The 20,365-nt window shown below is 36.9% G+C and overlaps 1 protein-coding gene across 1 annotated transcript in view; it reads left to right on the top strand.

The window, feature by feature from the left end:
- The window catches only part of LOC103143989 (neural-cadherin), a 307,861-nt gene that overhangs the window by 104,615 nt on the left and 182,881 nt on the right, over positions 1 to 20,365 (top strand). Inside the window, exons 6-7 of the mRNA XM_016675675.1 lie at positions 2,349 to 2,460; positions 11,468 to 11,717. Of these exons, the coding sequence (XP_016531161.1) occupies positions 2,349 to 2,460; positions 11,468 to 11,717 (362 nt within the window). The remainder of the gene's footprint in view (positions 1 to 2,348; positions 2,461 to 11,467; positions 11,718 to 20,365) is intronic.

Here is a 20,365-nt window from a genome sequence, read left to right as displayed (position 1 = left end):
TAGTAAAGAAATAAAAAAAAATACTTTGGCAATTCCAACTGACCTGAAACAGAAAACAATATTACTTCAATGTCAGTGAGAAAAAAACAACAACTTTATTATGTAGTTTTAAAATATCTGGTTTTAACTCTCCATCTGAATGACATTTGTTCGGCTCCATGGCTTAGTTTTAATCATCAAACTCAATCAACACGTGGGCTTGTTTTTAAGGAAATAATCACGTAAGCACATGGATGTGTATCTCTGCATCCCTTTCACTACTTATATGCTCCCCACCCGCACACACACACACACACACACACGCACGCACGCACGCACGCACGCACGCCCCCCAGCAGATTGACAGTGACATGCACATGCACACCAATCACCTCAGGGAGCTGACATGGTCACAATTTATTTCCTTTCCGTCTGTTGCTTTGAAGCTGATCTTTGCTGAAGGATTAACTGATATTACAGAATTTCATCTTACCTACCCAGACCTAATACCAGCTGTACTTTCAAACCACTCACGGCGTGCGTATGTGTGTGTGTGTCTAAGTGCTCGGTCATACTTTGGTGTGTTTATGCGGAAGAAAAGACGATGGTTAGGGGTCACCGAAGCTTTCTGCCAGCTCCAGTCTCCACTGTCTGCTCCTGAATACTCTGGGCAAGCAGTCAACATCTGCTGGAGTAGCCTTTGTTGGCCTTCATGTCCCTAATGAACAGAGCGACATTACAGTGTGTCAGCACAGCACAGTCTCTTCCACATTATAAAGTCATCTTTACACATGTGTCTTTTGTTAGCTCAGGGCTTCAGAGGAACTGTGCTGACCTACTGAAGTACAGCAGATCCCTCCCCGAGGAGGAGGAGGAGGGGCAGGGGGTAAACCGGAGGAACAGGGTCAAGTCGGCTGGAGGATGAAGCTCCCTGTTTGGTTATGGATAGGGTTAATTTAGATTATTTCAAAAACTCTGGATGTAAAAAAAAAAAAACAATTTTGCGGAGGTAATTCCCGACTGGAAACGCTGTAATAATGTGACCTTTAATATGTGAGATTGCCCGGGCAGGTCTGGGTATGCAGGAGCAGAATATTATTTCAAAATACAGAGTATTGTTGTTCTAAGTTTAAATATTTCTAATAGGACCAGTAGCTGCGTTTCCATTACAAATGTGCTCAAAATTTTGTCAATATTCCACTAATGACTGGAAATGATGAGAAAACAACTTTTCATTTGGAAAGGCAAATGGAAGTTTCTGACATTTAGTTACAGAAATCTAACCAGAAGGTTCGGCTTATACATCCTAATTTCATCTATCGCTACTGTGCAGATGACATTTTTATCTAATAATAATAATAGTGTTTAATTGTAATATTCAAATTGCAGATCACAGGTAGCCTAAAAGTCACTCTACTTGTCTGGTGTTGGAACCAGATTCGGTCCAGGACATGTAGATACAGCAGCCATTCACCACATCAAATACATTTTTATATAACAAACTAGCCTGCATAAAGCACACAGCACAGCACAGCATGAGTAAGACTATTTCAGATCATATTGGGGACTCATTGTAGAAAATCCCATGTTAATTTGTGCCTTTTTCAATGTAAGGTGATTCACAGAGCCCACATGTCCAAATCCATGTCAACCAGGATTTGGCAGGGATGAGAACGTTGTAATCCATAAATTGTTGACCTGTCCTGTTTAACAAAACTTCCTGAAAGGAGGTATGACACACCCTGAATGAGGTCACTGACCTGAAATTGACCCTGTGACCTTTGCTTGCTCCCTTGGATATGATGGGTTAGGAAGGTGAACATATAGCCTTTTTACATGCTGGTATGCTGTTCTATGCCTGGATGTAAAGGCTGCCTGTCCACCAAGATTCAACAGCTTTCATGCCTTGCCTCAGTTTTTACAGTCTTCTATTCAGGATCAAAGTTCTAGTGGACTTCTACCTAGTTTAGGTTCATTTTCTGTTATTTTTTTCCAGAAAGTGCAATTAGGAATTCTAAATATAATGTAAAATATATAATAAAGCATGATGTTGCTCATGGCAGAAAACATAGAATTAGACTGAGTAGATCTGCCCTTATTGATTGGGCACATTGTCACTGGCACCCAATCTACAATTTTTTTTCCCCAGTATCGGGACTAATACAGATATTATCATATCAGTATATATATATTGTCCAAAGTAAACTTTAAATGTAAACATAAAAATCCCAACTAAATATACCAATTAAACTAGTAACTTGAAAAGTCTTCCTCCTGATGTTATGTGCTGTTTTTGTTTTTGTGAAAGTAGAAATGGCTGCAGTTAACATATTTAACTGGACCTAAGATCTTATTTTTTTCTTTGCCAGGTGCGAGTTGTCATCGTTGATGAGAACGACTGCGTTCCAGAATTCCTGCAGTCGATTTACAGCAAAGACGGCGTTCCGGAGACGGTCACAACGGCAACCTCCTTGTTGCAAGGTGAGACTTTCAGAAAGTCCTAAAACCCATAAAACCCATTCTCTCTCCCATCACTGATTGCTCTCCTTGTTTCAGTTCTCTGCACATTTAACACAGCATATGTGCAGCTCTTGTACATATTTCCTGCTGCGTTTTTTCCTCTCACAATAAAGTGGTTGGTGCCTTAAGGAACAAGTATATAAAGTGCAAATATCAGTTCAAGATCTAAACTTTAATCTGATGCTAATCCGTGGGAGATAGTGATTCTGGGAATTTATTTACATTTCTTTCTACAGGGCATGAAAGTGTTAGGGAATGTGTCTAAATGTTGTCAAAATTGTTTGTTAGTGTATAAACGATGCCTGGACTAAACACTGTCAAAAAGTGAAAGACTAGTTGACATCTAAAATAGAGTCTTACAAATTTAACAGACACTTATATTTAGGTGGGCTTGGAATAAATAATTGAGTGGTGCCAGAGTTGGGGATTAAACCTGTCATCTCTGAATTAAAAATGCCACTAGCTATTCAGCTTGAAGAGCAAAAAGTTTAGCATTAAAGTGTAAAATAAAGAGCAGGCGTCTGACAACAGAATATCCGCATTATGAAAACATTATTTCTTGTTTCTCCTTTTCCCATGGAAATATTCCTGACAAATGTGAGGCCCGTGGCAGACAGGTTATATTCTGAAGTAGGAAGGATGTTTTCTGTGCAGAGTCTGAGAGTGTTTCTGTCTGTGGCTCTGCCAATATTCTGCTGGATCTGTTCAACTGCGGTCTTAGATCTTTGTGGGTATAGTTGCTAAAAACAAAATCCAGGGTAATTTGTCTTGCAGTAGAACCATTTTTTAAGGTCTTAAGGATAGAGCGGTTATCATAAATCTAACCTGTAAGACCTAGAAATGTGCCACTTAAAACAGATGAAGGTAAATGTCATGATAACGAGTTTTGCTGAAAATATATTGTCCCAGAAATTATTGTGATACACATTAATATTGTTGTTTTGAATCCATTTTCAACTGGCATAATAATGCAAGCACACCCTCTCAAAAATCAATAACCTTTAAGTTTCAAATAACATTTAACATGGAATTGGGAGACATTTTAAATATCCATAACAAATAAACCAAAAAAAAACAACAACAAAAAACAACATTTAACTGTAAATAAAATGATTTATGAAGTCTCTAAACTAAATTGCCCTTCAAAACATAAATCATAGGCTCAGACTGGGTAAACAGGAACAATGTGAATGTGCTGCTGCTTTGCTGAAAAACCTGTTGGGACTTTTGGGAGAGAAAAAAACATTTGCAGCATCTTTCAATTACATTAGAAGGCATCATCACTTAAAAAATTAAGCAAACTACACAAACATGCAAATGGGAATTATTGTGCTCATTTTAATTGATCATGCAGTTAATTGATTTATTTGGTATTGTGACAGGCTTAGTTACTGTGCGAGAACTTAAAGTTCCAACTTATATTTGGGATCAATCCAGGTAAGATTAAATTTGTGGATCTGGACTTTTGTCCAATGTTTGGACATGGATGCTTTTGTTACTTGGTGTTATGATATGTCATACTTTGTGATATTATACAACTTAAAATGGACTTTTAAAAAAACCTCTTAGTTTTATGGAACAATATTTTGTTGTTGGTAGATAGTAAATAAATGACGATATATGGGTTAGGTTACATAGGCTAAATAGGGGCTAAAATCAAACAAATATTTGGGTTTACATCATGGTTTCATATAAACCTAATGAGTCACATCCTGTGTTTTTATTAAAATTCATAGCACAGGAGTGTTTAATATTAAGTGGAATGATGGGTTGTGAATATTCTGAGCAGTTTGATCTGTTAGTTAATATTAAAAAACAAAAACAACAAAAAATGCTGCTATTGTGTTATAATAATATTTTGTTGTAGTTTATCCAAACTAGAGGAAATGAAGATCTGATTAACAGTTAAATTGGAATTTCTGATTTTGATGAAGTTTTGGCAAGTGACACTTCACCATGCACTCTAGTTCTGAATACTGGATGTTCACTGGGATCACTGTTTTTTTGTTTTTTTACCTAACACCTCAGTGAATTATTTTCTTTCTGCTTTGTGAGTGGTTTGTAGAGAATTATTAGTCAAATTAACCAAAAAGTATTACAGTGTCAACATTATTTTCAGTTTCAAGCATCTAGCATGTCAAGGTGAGCGTGTTTTCGTCAATGCATAGTGGGTGACTAAGCAATGTTATTACTGGCTTGGTGCTGGGTTTTTGTGTGGCAGTGGCATTGACTACATGCTACAATGCTGCAAATAAAGAAGTCTGATCTATGTAGAAAAGGGAGCTGGAAATCATTGCACATCTAAACATAAATCTGCGCAACATCCTAAATGCTGATTGTTTCCTACTGCCATCATCTTGATTTTTTTTGTCTGTTTGTCTCTCCTCAGCATAATAAACGGAATATTGGTCGCTCGGACTTCAAAAAGCATCTTGCTTTATTTATCTGAGTTTAGCAAATGGATGTACCAAATACTGCTTCAGTAAAAAATAAAAAAAAATTCCTGAATGTTTGTGGTCCTACTTACTATGACCTTCAATTAACGTGAAAAACATGGTTGATAAAAGACGAGTCCTTTGTGTTGTACCTTCCACTTTTAAACTGTATCTGTTCTGAAAGGCTTTGAAAATTTCTTTGCAAGATTATTTTCCTTTAGAAATGTTTTCAAACTCCAACTTTGAGCTGGAAAACCAACTTTATGCAATTTTTTTTTTTTTTTTTTTTTGTAGTCAAGGTTCAAATAAAAACATTTTGTGGCCCTCAAGCAGCCGCTGGGCCACCCTTTGGACACCCTTCCCCAAGGGGTCACAAAGGGCATATAGAGACCAAAAATCTGGGCTGTAAAGGCTGATTGTTGCGTAAAAGTTCTGAATAAAATCTTTAGTCAAAGACGATTCAATTGCAAACTGTCTTTGAATAAGCTAATACTATTCACTACATGCTGCAATGGTCAAGCAGTGGCATTTTCTGACATGTCTAAAAAACTTATGGCTAAAACTGATGAAAGTAATCAAGATATTCTTATCTACTTTTACAAAAAATTGCAGCATTTTTGTTTCTTTTTTGTTGTTGTTGTTGTTGTTGTTGTTTACCAAACATTTCCCTTTCACCTGGACACCTTAAAAACATACACATTTTTTTAAAATTAAATGTGTGTTTAATTTAACACACATTTCTCTAATTAACACACATTTTCTCTAACACACATTATTCGTTTCTCTAATAATAAAAGTGTAGCTGAATGACAACATGGTGAATGAAGAATAATTAATGACAATAAAACAAGTTTCTTCAGCGTATGGATGACTGTAATGACTGTTTGTGTCCCTCACTGGAAATGCTCATTATACTTGACTACAGGCTGAAACTCTGAGTGTTCGACTCATGTCAGCTGTTTTTACATCTGCCTTGCTCAAAGGTATTATCATCACCCTCTTTACCATCATCATCATCATTCTTTAACTGGGCCATTACATAAAAGTAAGGCTGTTTGGGTGAGTTTGCAGTGGTTTTGTTGGTTTGTTTTCTTGACATTTAATCCTTCTATTTAAAATATCTGATAGTTTTCTCTAAAATTGTGTTTTTCTCATGCTGTGTTGTCGTCAAGGGATTTTAGGAGTGGATAACAGCAAAACAATAATTGCTGAAATCTGAATAAAACTCAGGGCTGTGCTTTTGATATTGCGTAAATAAACCCTTTTTTATTCCACTTCACTAACTTCCAGCAAAAGGCTATATTTGTCCCCAGTTGAGTGCAGTGAGTTAATAAACTCAACTACTTCAAAGAAGGCTCTGGTCCAGAACTTCTTAAGATTTAAAGGTGAAATGTTGTTAGTTTGTAGGATCTGCATGTATAAAATAATCCTTAGGTGTAACATAATGGTGTGTGAGTGAGGGAGTAAATTGGTGGATGGGGTTGTGAGATGTGTGATGTAGGAGGCGCAGTTTGGTGCCGTCAACAGGTGCACCAAGGAGGAGAGAGATTCCCCCCCTCCTGTGCTCCTGTGTGCAAACACGTGAATACTGGTTTGGGAAAGGATGATGTGCAAACAGGAAGAAAGCAAATGTGAAAACAGTATGGTTAGACTTTAATTGTTGAAATAAGTACATTTGAAATAATTTTTTGCAGTTTAAAGGTTTTAATATTTTAAGAAAATCTCCATTTAATACAATTAGATTTGTTCTATTCTGATTCTACATCTAAAACTGAACAGCCCAACACTGAGCAGCCTCAGCAACCTCAATCCAGTGGACCCTCACATGTTTGTGGATTTATGGATATTTCTGGGTAACATGACCCCAAATTATTCACAGAAAATCAGTTTGTGGGTTTTTGACTGGAACGTATCTAAAACATGAGAAAAAACAGCTTTGGAAGCTGATATATGTAGGTTCAATGTTCAATCTATTGGCTGGAGTTCGCAAAGCATCCAGTAGTCCCGTTAGTTTTCCCTTTCACAGATTGGCTGAAACCACAAGAGCAGAAATAATAAGACCACAGACTTTCACTTCCACTACATCACTACCCTCCACTGCGCGCATGAATTCAAATTAAGATATATTTGGTGTTTGAACTCATAAAATTGATAGTTATCAATGTTTGTTGAGGGACTTTCAAGTATTTGTGGATTTTAAAATATGTATCTATAGTTTGGTTTCTGTACAAATGCAACAGAGGGTTAAACAATTTTTTTCTAATAATTTAATTTTACATAACTGCTGTGGCTCCCATGCTTTATGAAATATTTCATCCTATTTGATGATTGATATGATTATTACCAAGTTCTACGAGCAAATGAGGCAATTAGTTCAGTTTCTGTCCATTTGTGAAACTTGGAAATTACACCGCCTGCAGTGCGCCACAACAAAGGAAAAATAACCCAGAAAAACAGGTGGGAAAACAACTTAAAAACCACTGATGTACTGCTTTTTACTCGCTCTCTGTGTTGACTTTGTTCCACACTCAAATCCGCTCCTGTGGCAACCGACTAACAGCAGCTAAACCAGCCGAAAGAGCTGAGATTACATTCAGGTGTTTCACCAACATCAACAACAAAAAGCTAAAATTCCCCCCCAAAACAGAACATTCACTCCATTATGGATTTAATGTTTTTGGGCTTGATGTTTATTTTTTGCTCATTAGTAAGTGGTCGCCTGAACACAGCGGTGGTTAGCTGACTTAAACACCTGCTCTTCTGGTGGTCTGTCAGAGTGTAGGTGTTTAGATCACCTTATTTTAGTGCTACCTGAACTAAAACTCGCTGACCTGCACAGGTGCATGTTAAGGCTCTTAGAGTCAAGCTAGCAGAGCTAACCTCCTACTTATTATGATAGTCACGATGTTCCTGACTCAGTGCACAGGAACGGAGCATGTGTGTCACCCCAGAGTCACATGATGTCTGATCCGGTATGTCCCAAACCTTCAGAGATCACGTTGCTTCAGATGTTTCACAATCAACATGCTCGATTTAAGTTTGTAGAACTTATTGTAATGTGTTGGACTGATCTTTATTTTTAAATCAAGTGTGATGGAGCATGAAGTCTCTTTACATCATGTAGGACAGTTCACCCCAAGGACCAAGGCTGGGAACCAGTGAGAGGCGTTCACTGTTGTGGCTCATCAGTGCATAGTGGCCTCCAGGCTCCCTTATAGTGATTTAGCTCAACAATCCTGATGCAAGATTCCAAAAAAGGTTTTCTGATAAATGCTCAAACGGTGCTCTGAGGAGGAGAAATCTGTACTTAGTAAATTAAACATTGACTCATGTGCCATGTGGCTGGATGCTGCATATGCAGTTAGACTCAGGGCAGACACTACTGTTACCGTTCATTTTTCACCTATCATCAATGCATGAGAGGTAGTTCATCACTTACCAGCAGAATAGCTGCTGCATTTCAGCTGCACTTCACAAACCTGTCAGTCGTTTTACGCGGCCGGACACTGCAGAGTAAACACACAGAAATGCACTTTGTTCAACTCCTAACGCGGACTTCAGTTTTAATTCCTCACATTAGAGAAAATGCATGAAGAAGACACCAACATTTCCGGCTTGACTAGGTATCCTTTAAACTGTGTATCCCAATGTTTCTTCATAGTGAGATTCATCCTTGGTGATGTGAAGATGAGATATAACACAAATGCAGGCTCAAGTGTTTGCATACCTTATTCTTCTAACCGTTTTCTCTCTGTTCCTTTGGCAAATTTAAAGCTCATCTTTTATGTAATAAAGAAACCGACTAAATAATGTATTTTAAAATGTGATCTCTCACAGGCTGGCCCGGACTCTTCTCCCAGTGATTTAATATTTTCTATTTCAATACACAACCTCTGCCAGTTATGTATGTTTAGTGGTTCTTCACAAAAAGTTTTTTTGAAAATTGAAAAGGCATTCATTTGAAATATGTTGCAAGTTTTCAAAAAATCCAAAGTTGTTTTTTTTTTTTTTAAGAGTACTGATGGGGGGAAAAAAATCATCTTACATCAGTCATCTAATTTCCAGTGTGATATGAATGATTCTCCTCGCTCCTTAAACCATCAGTTGATGAGACATTCAAAAGCCCCAGTCTGTACATTTATCAGTGCAAAACTACGTCTTACAGCAAAGTATGCATTTATTACGATTCAACCTAATCCACATTTACAGGTCGTACCTGGCAAGAAACACTCCCAAAACACTCACAACCAGCAAAAAAACAAATTAATCTAATTCTTACAACAATAAAGAAACTTTTGTGCACTGATTATTCAACCATTCCAAGCTCTAAGAACTGTAAGACTTTTTCAAGTATTTTTCAAATCATTTTCTCAACTCTTTGTGGGATTTTGGATTATCTATTGATCTCCCAGTGGACGGGGAAGGGGAGAAGGAAGGAAAAGGAGTATCTTGTACATTCAGTGACCTTGGATCTCACTTTGGTCTGGAGTATAAACAGTCCCTCCTGGGTGGCAGAAGGCTTTAGTCTCTCCTGTCCAGGGATCACACACTGGCAGCATGCTCCAGAATTACTGCGACACTAAGGGAGAGACCTGTACACTGTGAGAAAATATCTCTAACTTACAGTATAGTACCAGCAACTATTGCTGTCAGAATTTTACCGTATAAAAATGATAAAATTCTGACAACCACAGCTGCTGGTATTTTATTGTAAATTTGAGATTTATTTATTTTTTTACAGTGTAGGTATTTGTTCTTTCAGTCAGCCCTGAAAGTACAAGGTCGACTGTTCTCGACCCTGGATTGTCTCACAGATCTTCAATCATAGCTTTCTCTTTCAGTAACAGTTGTTTTGTGGCAAATTCCCCTTAATATCAGCATAGAAACCCCAGGCTCTCTCTTTCATCACTACGGCCAAGATAAAGAAACAAGTCTTGTAAACGAAGAGGCATTCTCTCCTCACAACATTAAGGGGCCCGGCCCGTCCCACAGACTGCACTTCCTTGTGGACGTCAAGGGCCCTGAAATCACTGAGTGACCCTCGCTAGTGAGGTATAAAACTCTTTCATCCGAAACATCAGTTAGAACAGGAACTAATCAAAAATGTTTATCATTATTTAGATTTATCTTAGCTACTGTCACTCCTCTGTCAGTTCACCTTGTTCTCTCTTTCTTTCATTGACTTCCATTCTTTTTTCATTTATTTCTATTTATTTCTATAGCCTAACCCCTAAACCTAACCATTACCAGTACATATCTAAACCTAAGCCTAACCTGAACTCGGTTCACGCCTCAGTACTAGACCGAACCCCTAACCCAAAAACAGCAGCTCTTCTTATTGGCAGTTTGCAGGAGCTGAGGTGTGTTTTAAGAAAAGGGTTCTTGTTCTGTATCAAACCTAAGGTTACACACACTCCTACTCCTCTCTTTTAAGTGACTTTATTACAGTTGATTGGCAGATGGAGAAATTAAAAACGAAGGCCACACTCTGCAAAAATTTTAATTATTGTTCTCATTCCTGTAAAACGAAAAGAAAAATAAAATCAATTGATGCAATCTGCACAAAATAAGACGAAATAATGGATTATAACAAATGAGGTGAATAAACGGCAACCTCAAAAACCTCCCTTTTATAAACTGTAAAAATCAGTTTTGCCTGCTTTTGTTCAATTAACTTCCCTCAAACTATTCATTTGATGCTGTTTAAAATCCCCTAAGGCTTCATGGCAATAAAGAATTCCACTTTTTTAGCTGTTGTTTCTTCGTTATGTGTGAGTGTTCACACATGTATTATTCATATATGTGTGTACGTGTGTGTGTGTGTGTGTGTGTGTGTGTGGGTGTGTGTGTGTGTGTGTGTGTGTGTGTGGGTGTGTGTGTGTGTGTGTGTGTGTGTGTGTGTGCATTGTTTGTACGGGCACATGAGCTAAATGCAATGTAAGGTGAATTGGAGAATTGAGCTTTTGATGGGGAAATGTTCTTGTTAGTGTAAAAATATGCTTATTCAAATCCCTGGTGGAATTTTCTGTTTTAGCAAGGCAATCAATTTGCGGACAAGCGGGTCCGGGCTCCATGGATTCCCAATGTGAGCCGCACGGCCAGACATGTTGCAAAATGACAGTGTTTTCAATGCTTGCTGTGCAAATAACACTTTGTACTGTTCTAGAAAGTAGAAGCATAACTTCTTTTCTATCATTAGCATGCTTATGTAATACACTGTAGATTTCCTTGATTTGTTTTTCTTTTTTTCAGCATCAGCATGTCGAAAAACAAAATAACTGTAAAACAGACAAATAAAAGAAAATCAACCCAATTATTTGATTTCCAGGGTTTGTTCTACCACAGCTCATGTCATTCAGTTCAGCTTACTCTTTGAAGTCTTTTACTTTTTCTTTAATCACCTCTATCCTGTGAGTTTAGGATAGAGGAAGTGCAGTCTGTGGGACATTTGTAATGATGAAACAGTTTAGTTGAGCTCTAACTGTGATGTTTTTTCATTCTCTAACTCCTTCTTCCTGTTTCCCATCTCTTAGTGTCCGCCAACGACTGCGACTCTGGACCGAATGCCGACCTGACCTATTACACCCTGAGTCCAGATTTTATCATTTCTCCTCACGGGACCATCTTCCCAGCAGGACCTCTGGACTACGAGAGACCCAATCACCTGTATGAGTTTGTCGTCATGGCAATTGACAAGGGTGAGGTCCCTCGGACGGGAACGACGACGGTACGAATTAGGATGGCCAACGTGAACGACGAGGCACCTGAGTTTTCCCAACATATGTGAGTAAGAGCTGAGATAAACACTTACAGTCGGTGGTGATGAGACTTACAGTTAGCAGTAGCAATATGGTTGATTCAAATTCTGAATTTTACATGCAGGTTTTTAGATTTGATAATAGTCTGACTAAACATATTTCTTCATGGAAAAACTGAGTCAGGTTGGCTTGGTCGCCTTGCATGCACCAACCTTCTATGTTCTGTCCACTATGTTTTTCAAGGAACGAGATCAGGACTTTGTGAAGGCTGTTCAGAAACACTCACTTTGTTGTCCTTAAGCTACGTTTTTATTTGCACCCAAGCTGTAAAGTCTTTGCCTATGTCTTGAGACATTGTTTCAATGTTTTCATAAAATGTTACTTCTTTACTACACCATATTTCAGGAAGAGTAGCAGAATGTGATGCTAACACCAGAGACTTTATAATTGGAGTGGAGTTCTGATGCTTAGACACGCTTTTCTTGATTTTTCTACAAATGTAAGGATACTGATTATGGAAAAACATATCAGTTTTAGATTTGTCATACCATTCTTTAGATATGTGGGTATTTTAGAAGTTTAGAACTGTGATGTGCTTTTCTGTTGCTTGTGGAGCAACGGATTCTTCCTGATTGATTGGCCTTCCAGTCCATGACACTCTGAACGTGGGCTGAGTGTCAGGGACTCTGATCCTTTAGACACCAAAGGTTTTAGTTAGAATCCTTCTTATATCTATAGGTCAGATAATAACTAGGCCTGGCTTTGACTTGTGAAATTCAGCTGTTTTCTAAAAAAAAAGAAAAAAAAGAAAGAAAGAAATTAAAAAAATGGAGTTAAGTCATAACTCAGAAGGGGAAATTACAGTTTCCCGTAATGAATGAATTCATAAACTGAAGACATTTTATCAGTCGTTCTTTATCCAATTTTAAGATTTGACTGATGTTCAGAAATATTTAACAGCAGAAGAAATCTGTAAAGGATAAAATATTTTTAACACTAAATGCATTGCAGAGCTTCAGAAAACCAGAAATAGCAACTCTCCTAATGAGCTGCTAAATGTTTTGTTTTAAATCCGAATATCAAATAAATCTTTTAAAAGTAAAACAATAGTCAACATTGTTATACCTTAAAGCAACTAAAACATTTGGTTTTATATATGAGAAAATTATGGACTCTTGAAATCCTTGGAAATGCTTGAATTTCTTTTGGGTGTTTTCAAGGTAGAGAAGGTGGCTGAATTCTATATGAAGTCATAGATTAAAAGTGCTTGATATTCAGACAGCACCGTTGTATGATAAGGTGCAATCTGTTTGATTAAAAACCAAAATTTTCAAAATGTGATTTGCAGGTGAAAATAAATATTTTATATGTCTAATAAGACACAGACACATTTACTTCTCACTCATTGTTTTATGTCAGTTAGAATTACCAAAATTATTTCTATTTGCTAAATGCCATTTTTTAGAATATTTGACTTTTAACTGTAATTTTCTTTTTATATTGTGTTAAAGAATTTAATTTGAGCAGGAATGTCTTTTACCTTAATACAATTTGTTTGTATAGTTTGAATTAAATTAATTTAATGGCTCAATAACTTTTTGATCTGTTTAATTGAAATAAAGGTTGTCTCATATTTTGTGTGACATAAACATTTTTTTTTAATTGGGGATTGTTTTGTTAAATTAGTATTTTTGGTTTTAGATCAGCCAGGTGTATAATTTGTAATTTTACTACTTTAATCTACCTTATCACTTCTGTACAATATAGAATACTACCTCCATACATTATTAATGATGGTAATATGTAACAGTGAATTGAAACTATTTTTTTTGTTCATTTGTATTGTTTTTATCTCTAAAGTGTGATGCTGGAAAAGTTTGAAAGTTTCCTTTAAAATGTTTGGAAAGTGCTTCAGTATTAAGTTTATGAACCCGGAACATCCCAGCAGAAAGAGCTTGGTAGTCCTGCATATTCAGGTTGGAACTTTGCAGCTGCTTCCAAATTCAGCGTAGCAGCTTCTGTTAACGCCCCCCCTCCGTCCCTCCCCGGCCCCTCTTGCTGCTGTGGTGCCTGCATCTTTTAATTGGTTGATTTTCTGGCAGAGAGCTGGGCAGATTGGTGAGGCAGGGTCAATCAACCATGCCCACTAGCACCCTCAGGAGGTCCTGAGCCCAAACGTTATGTGCATGGAAGTGCATTCTATAATTGAGGGAGTCCAAGGGAAATACGGTCTGGATATGGAAAAGTGATGTCGTTTGTGAAGTGCATTTATATGCAATGCATCTGATATGAATGTGGGAAGATGCGTGTGTGTGTGTGTGTGTGTGTTTGTGTGTTTGTGCATACGTTTGAGTGTGTTCAAGCGGGAAGGTATTGATTTAATGACAGTGACAACAGAATAATCAGTTTTTCCCTCCCTGACCCTCAGTCTTCTGGCACAACTGACCCAGAAATCCTATTTGACAATACACACACACACACACACACACACACGCACGCACGCACGCACACACCCACACACACACCAATTTATACTTATTCACTGAGCCTCACACGTGCTTTCTTCTGTATGTTCATTTAAATGCATCCATGACGCCGTGATGCCTTTGATGAACTCTTCCTCAGGCTCGGGACAATGGCTATGATGAAAAGACAGGAAATTAGAGCAAAAGATAGAAGGCTCATTAAATATGTCATTATCCAGGCAGAAAATGTGGCCTGTTGTTATCGATCTGTGGAGTTGGAAGCGCTCAGTAATGAGTACCCGTGTGTGTGCGTGTGTGTGTGTGTGTGTGTTTTGCCAGGTCAAGAGGGAAGTTTGTCTAAGCAATCAAGTTTTTCTGCATTATTTTTTTTTCTCCTGCTGTTTTAATTGTTTACAACTCAGATCTTTGTTGTTGATTATTGTATTTTTGCCAAGGGTTGATATTGTCAATAAGAGTATCACAATATTGCATTTTTTTCTGACACTTAACTGTTGATGATCTAAAATAAATTCAATAATTACCAAACTAGTTATTGTAAATTACCTAATGAACTCCTTTTCTCTCTGTAATATTTACTGTTGCCTCTTAAATATACTCAAGAAAAAGCAGTGAAGATAATTATGTTAAAAGGAAATGCTCACAATTTTAGGAGTAAGTACATTTATTCATATAAATTTCTATTTGAAGTATAAATGGTTGATGCTGACGTTAGTGTTGCTGCTGCTACATGTTTAGCATTGAGATTCTATTTCAGGCTAGAATAGTTTTGCCAATAGACTAAGTTCCTTTAGCACAACTTGAACACAGCATTAGTCTTTTTCAGCATTCAGTCAGATTGCAATTCTGTAAATGTTGAATTTAACGGTACGGAGCATGAAGGGACAGAACTTAAAGAACTTTTGGTTTGGAACTGAGCAGAAAGGAGAAAGGATGTTTGGCAGCGTTGTGAACTTTAGTCCCTTTGCCATTTGTTTATGCCATCAAAATATCATTTGAGTTATTTATATAACCTATTGAACACCTTTACAAATACCTTCTATCTGAGATAATAACAGATACTTAAGAAAAACTGTCTGTGGCTGACTGTTTGCTTTGACACTCCCTGGACAAATCGCCTCACTATAGAGAGATGTCCATGTGATCAGGCCAAACTTGTCATCCTGAGTACAAAAACAGTCTTTTCTTTCATATTCTTCAGTTTTCTGAGGTTGTGGCTTAGATCCTGATATCACAGTAGACGGCTTACAGAGAAAATTGCTCTCTCCATGACAGATCTAAAGAAGACAGGCAACATCTGCAACAATCCTCAGGTCATCCCAGGTTTTATCTGGACCACTTTTTTTGGACTCGATATTCGTCCTCACCAGTAGCACAGCATGCATGCCCATGTGGTGTCTGCACTGAAATACTGGCTATCGACTGTACTGATTGACCAACTGAATATGTATAGTGCTGGACTGTCATGAGTCAAGTTTATTTGTATTGCATATTTGAGCAACAAAGCAGTTCAAAATGCTTTACGTCATAAAAACATCATACAGTAAGCAAATACGAAACAAACGCATTTTGTCAAAAGCCCTCATCAAAATCATGAAGAATATTCACCATCAAATATGCATTATATATGTCAATCAGTGTTTTAGTTATTATGAATCAAAGGCAGGTTGTAAAATGAACTGTGTTTCAGCTGTTTTGCAGTTTTCTGGGCTTTTTGTTTCTTTTAGCACTTAGCTCTAATTAGACCATCTGTTGTTAGCCAGTGTTGCATTCTCTTTTCCCTGACTGTGTCTGAGTTCTACATAAAATTCCAGAACTATTACGAATACCTGAGAATTCCAAGTTGCAGCTGTCCTTGAAGAAAAAGTTAGGTAAAAATATGAAATATTATTTTAGAAAACTTTGTATCCTGATGTAACAACTTTTACTTGTCAGTAATGTTACCCTTTGTTGTATATAAAATGTTATGTTCTTGGTTGTACTGTACATTCTGTTTTTCATTTACTCAGAAAAAGTTTGTAAGTCTGCAGTTGCACAAAGAGAGACAACTGACGCAGATCATTGTGCACTGAAGGTATTTTTCTGTCAGGGTGCTTCAACTGTACTTCAAGTTTGACTTTAGCATTTTTTATATTAAAAGTTCATGTGACTGATTGTGAATGAATACTCTATGATGGCTTTCAGATGGTTCGATGAATATTATTTGGATTAATTATAAATGACGTGACATCATGTGTTTCAGTTTCAAGCACCACGCATGCCGAGGTAGGAGAGTGTCTGCATAGGATAGCGTGAGATAAAGTAATGATTGTTTAGGATCATTTCTGTGATGCTTCAGCTGCAGTTGTGTTGATGATGTACAGATTTTGCATCTTCCACTCAAAAATAGACACTCATGTTGAAGATGTATCGGGGGGAGGGGGAGTTTACAATCCAAACCTTTTCTGTCAGGAAACTGAGGGCTTCATGAGGCAATAGCAACAGATTATCATCCCAGATGTTTATTTTTTTTAAACCTACATTCTAAACTTTTGGTAAACACAAGAATCAAATAAAAGTTTTTTATTGCTTGTATTGCTGCTTTTCATCATATTTTGACACGACCTTCCTCAAGTTGGGATCATTTTTTTCTATTTCAACTAGGAAACATTTTATCTGCTGTTACAGCAATTTTTACAACATTTTTTTTTTTTTTACGCGGTATCAATGCTTAATATGACTGCCCACTTGGGTTATTCATCCTATGATAAAAAGCATGTGTTTTTGCATGCCAATCACCTCTGTGTATCTCCTACAGCAGGACGTGTAAGCAACCAATCAAAAAGAGGCACCTGAGAAATCAACAAGGAGCGCGTTCACGTCCTTCTGCGCAATAGTGCAAGAAACATGAAGAATATTGATGAGAGCTTTGTGGGTTCCATGCAACTGCTGCATGGTGCACAGTTGAGCTGGACGTGGTGGGAAAACCTGTTTGTGCAGTAATACAGGCTAACTGTGGCTAAAACAGCAGCATTTTATTACTGCTCACAGGCTCATATTAGAATTTATGTACGTAATTGTTTGCAGCCTTCTGGGTGTAAAAAGGCTAATAATGCTACACTTATTGTTGTCTTTCCATAATTGTTTTTTTTACCAGCTTTAGAAAGTCAGATTTTGTGTTTTTAATTAAATGTGTCTCTTCCGAGGTACAGAGCATGCAGCATTAATGAAACGACACTCCAAGAAATTGTATGTAGCATAGAAAATGAAAAACTTCTTTTTTTTAAAGTCCATACAAACCAATCCCACCAGTCTAATTACTGGTTAATATCGGAAATATGAATGTCATTGTTTACTTATCAATTTATTTCAGTTTCAGTGGCCTTACATATAGAGTTAGCAACATGGTGAAGCTTACAATGGCTGGAAAAAATAATTAACTCCATAATATTGTCCCTCCTGAATTTCAAAATTGACATTTTGCAAGGATTGTTTCCTATATTTCTTTTCTCATCAAACCCCTTCTGAGATGTACTTATCGAAGAAAACATGAGAAAGAAAAGCAGACAAAACTGACACAAAAAGGTATGTAGCTCAATTGTTGTTACTGACCATGTGTATGACCATGGACTATAACTTCGCATCAAGTGAAGCTGAGGCACCAGCGTGATAGAAGTAACTAATACAGGTGGGAGTTAGCAGTCACTTTGACCCAAGGTTTTTGACCATTTTTTGCAGAAATTTTTTAATAAATACACAATTACGCATTTGCACGAAAACATGCAGATACTTGTTGATTTTGCGTGAATTTCTGTGATCATGGAGTTGTGAAAAGCTGGTCACTGAAACTGTAACTTGTTGCACAAGTAAATCTTTGCAAATGCCATTCAATATCATGTCATTTCAGTGTCACATCTTTGCTCTTAACAGACTCATTTTAGAGCTCTCTCCATCTGATATCCATCAAACCTACATCAGTTCATCCATCCAGCACTAATTATGCTTCACAGTTTTTCAGGTGTGTACGAAACAATTATTGCAGTTTTTATTTGTTGCTGTTGTTGGATTTTTAGAGGTTAGCCTAGTAGACTTTATATTATCGACCTGCTACAAAACACAAGTGTTGTCCTGCTTACTGCCTTGAACTCGCAGCTGGACATTCTCCACCAAGTTTTCCAGTTGAAAGCTGAATTCGTCTTCAATCAATCACAAAGTCATGGCATGTCGTCAAGGTAGAGAAGAAGCATAGAAGCATCACGCTAACTAACACCATCATTTTTTATTCATCTATAATGATCTTGTCCTGAAATGTTCCAAATGCACCTTGGTATTTTTTCATGGATGCCATTTTTTCCAGTTGCTTTCTTGGTGTTCAGTCATGAACTCTGACCCTAACTGAGACAAGTGAGACCTGCACAGGCATATGATGATGTTCTGGGTTGGGTTCTGAGCTCGGTGAGCCTTTCTGTGTCACTGGAATAATGTTTGAGTTTGTGAAATTTCATCACTGTTCTATGCCATTTTTTATTTATGGTTAATAAATTATTACTATTATTATTATTGTTGTTGTTATTGCTACTATTTATAGTTCTAGTGAAGACTTTGTAATCTCTTCCAGACTTATGGATGTAAGTCACTTTTTTTCCCTTTCTTCTTTTTATGTTGTATTACTGGGATTTGTTTCATTCTACACGTCAGGCAGTGATAAAGCATGAGTGTACCAGCTGATGTTAAGAAAGAAAATTTAGTTAATTCCAGCTAAATGCAGATTTTACAGGGGGATGGAATTTTTCCACAGTGGGCCAGCTTTAGTGAGCAGTGTAGAAAAAAAAACAAGCTAAATGCATTTTTTTTGTACACAGTAACTGATCGAGAGTGCTAGGCGGTTTCCCTCTTTTAACACAGATCTATATATTGTGTTCGGAGGAATATATTACATTTAAAATAGATCATTTTTCTGATGCTTCTCTTCATCTTTTCTTATATGTGATCTAAAGCTTATGATGTACAATCACTGACCATCCAGGCCCTGAATGTTTGAGAATATCTCTGATGTTTGTCTGAACAGTTTGATTGAACTCACAAAGAGGTTTGGTTGTAGTTTCATGCTTTGTTTGCTTTGCTTCATGGTTTAAGCCCTAAGGCAAGCTAATCCCAGACCAGCTAATGTGGCTCTAGAGTGCAACTATGAGAGAACATCACATACTTCTTAAAGTTTTTTTTGTTTTATTTTTTTGTTTTTTTACATATACCATATTTCTTCTGATTATCTGCTTGTAGCTTCTGTACTAAATCACCACTATATCCACTTCTCTGATTTTCTTATTTTTTTCTTCTACATTCTGATGCCGATGTTAAGTCTAAATAAAAACTCTGTCAGTTAAACTTGTGTATGCAAGTGTGCTAATGGCCATACTTGAGCTGATTGACAGCGATAAGACCCTCCTCCTGGCTGCGGGGTATTTCTGTAGTTTGCACAAGGAAACTGAAGAGCTTGTTTTTTTTTTTATAGATAATCTGTCTTATACTATGTTGTCACAACATAGTAACAGTTTTAACAAATATGTAAAGAAAACTATTTTTTTATTAACTGCAGATTTAAGTTTTCAATCAAGAGGAAGGTTTTATTTTACATAAATTTATGTACTTAAGAAAATACATATTGTTAGGATCACACTTGTTGAGTGACGATAACAATTTTGTTTGAATATAGACAGATGAATATCACCTCTATAATATTTATAAAAGAATTAAACATTTCAATGAATGCAAATTTCACTATAGTGTCAACTTCTTTCTCCTGTTTCAAGTCTCTGTTTGCCTTATCTGCAGAAACAAAATGAACTTTCTAATTAAATCCTGAGACTAATTTCCACAGCTGACCCAAGGCATTAACTTCCAGGAAGCGTCTTTCTTCTTGTCTGAAAGAAATGATGGAAACAAACTGAGGAAAAAGGCAGTGCAAAAATATTTCAAGTATAATTAGTTTGCTGGTCAGAGTCCTGAGGAGATTTAATAGATAACGGCCTAATTAAAATCATAGATATTGAATTTATTATTTGCTGTTAATTGAAAAGTTGGTATTTGATAGTTTTCAGTTCACTGTTTGTATGGAATTGGTGTATGGCAGCTTTGACAGGGTAATTTTGCATGGTAGAATAGGTCATGCACTAAATACTTCCATACATACTAATACTGAGTTGACAAATGG

Source organism: Poecilia formosa, unplaced genomic scaffold (genome assembly GCF_000485575.1).
Source record: "Poecilia formosa unplaced genomic scaffold, Poecilia_formosa-5.1.2 Scaffold119, whole genome shotgun sequence".
NCBI classification, from domain to species: domain Eukaryota; kingdom Metazoa; phylum Chordata; class Actinopteri; order Cyprinodontiformes; family Poeciliidae; genus Poecilia; species Poecilia formosa.
Note: the sequence above shows the minus strand (reverse complement) of the source record. Positions and strands in the feature narration are given on the sequence as shown.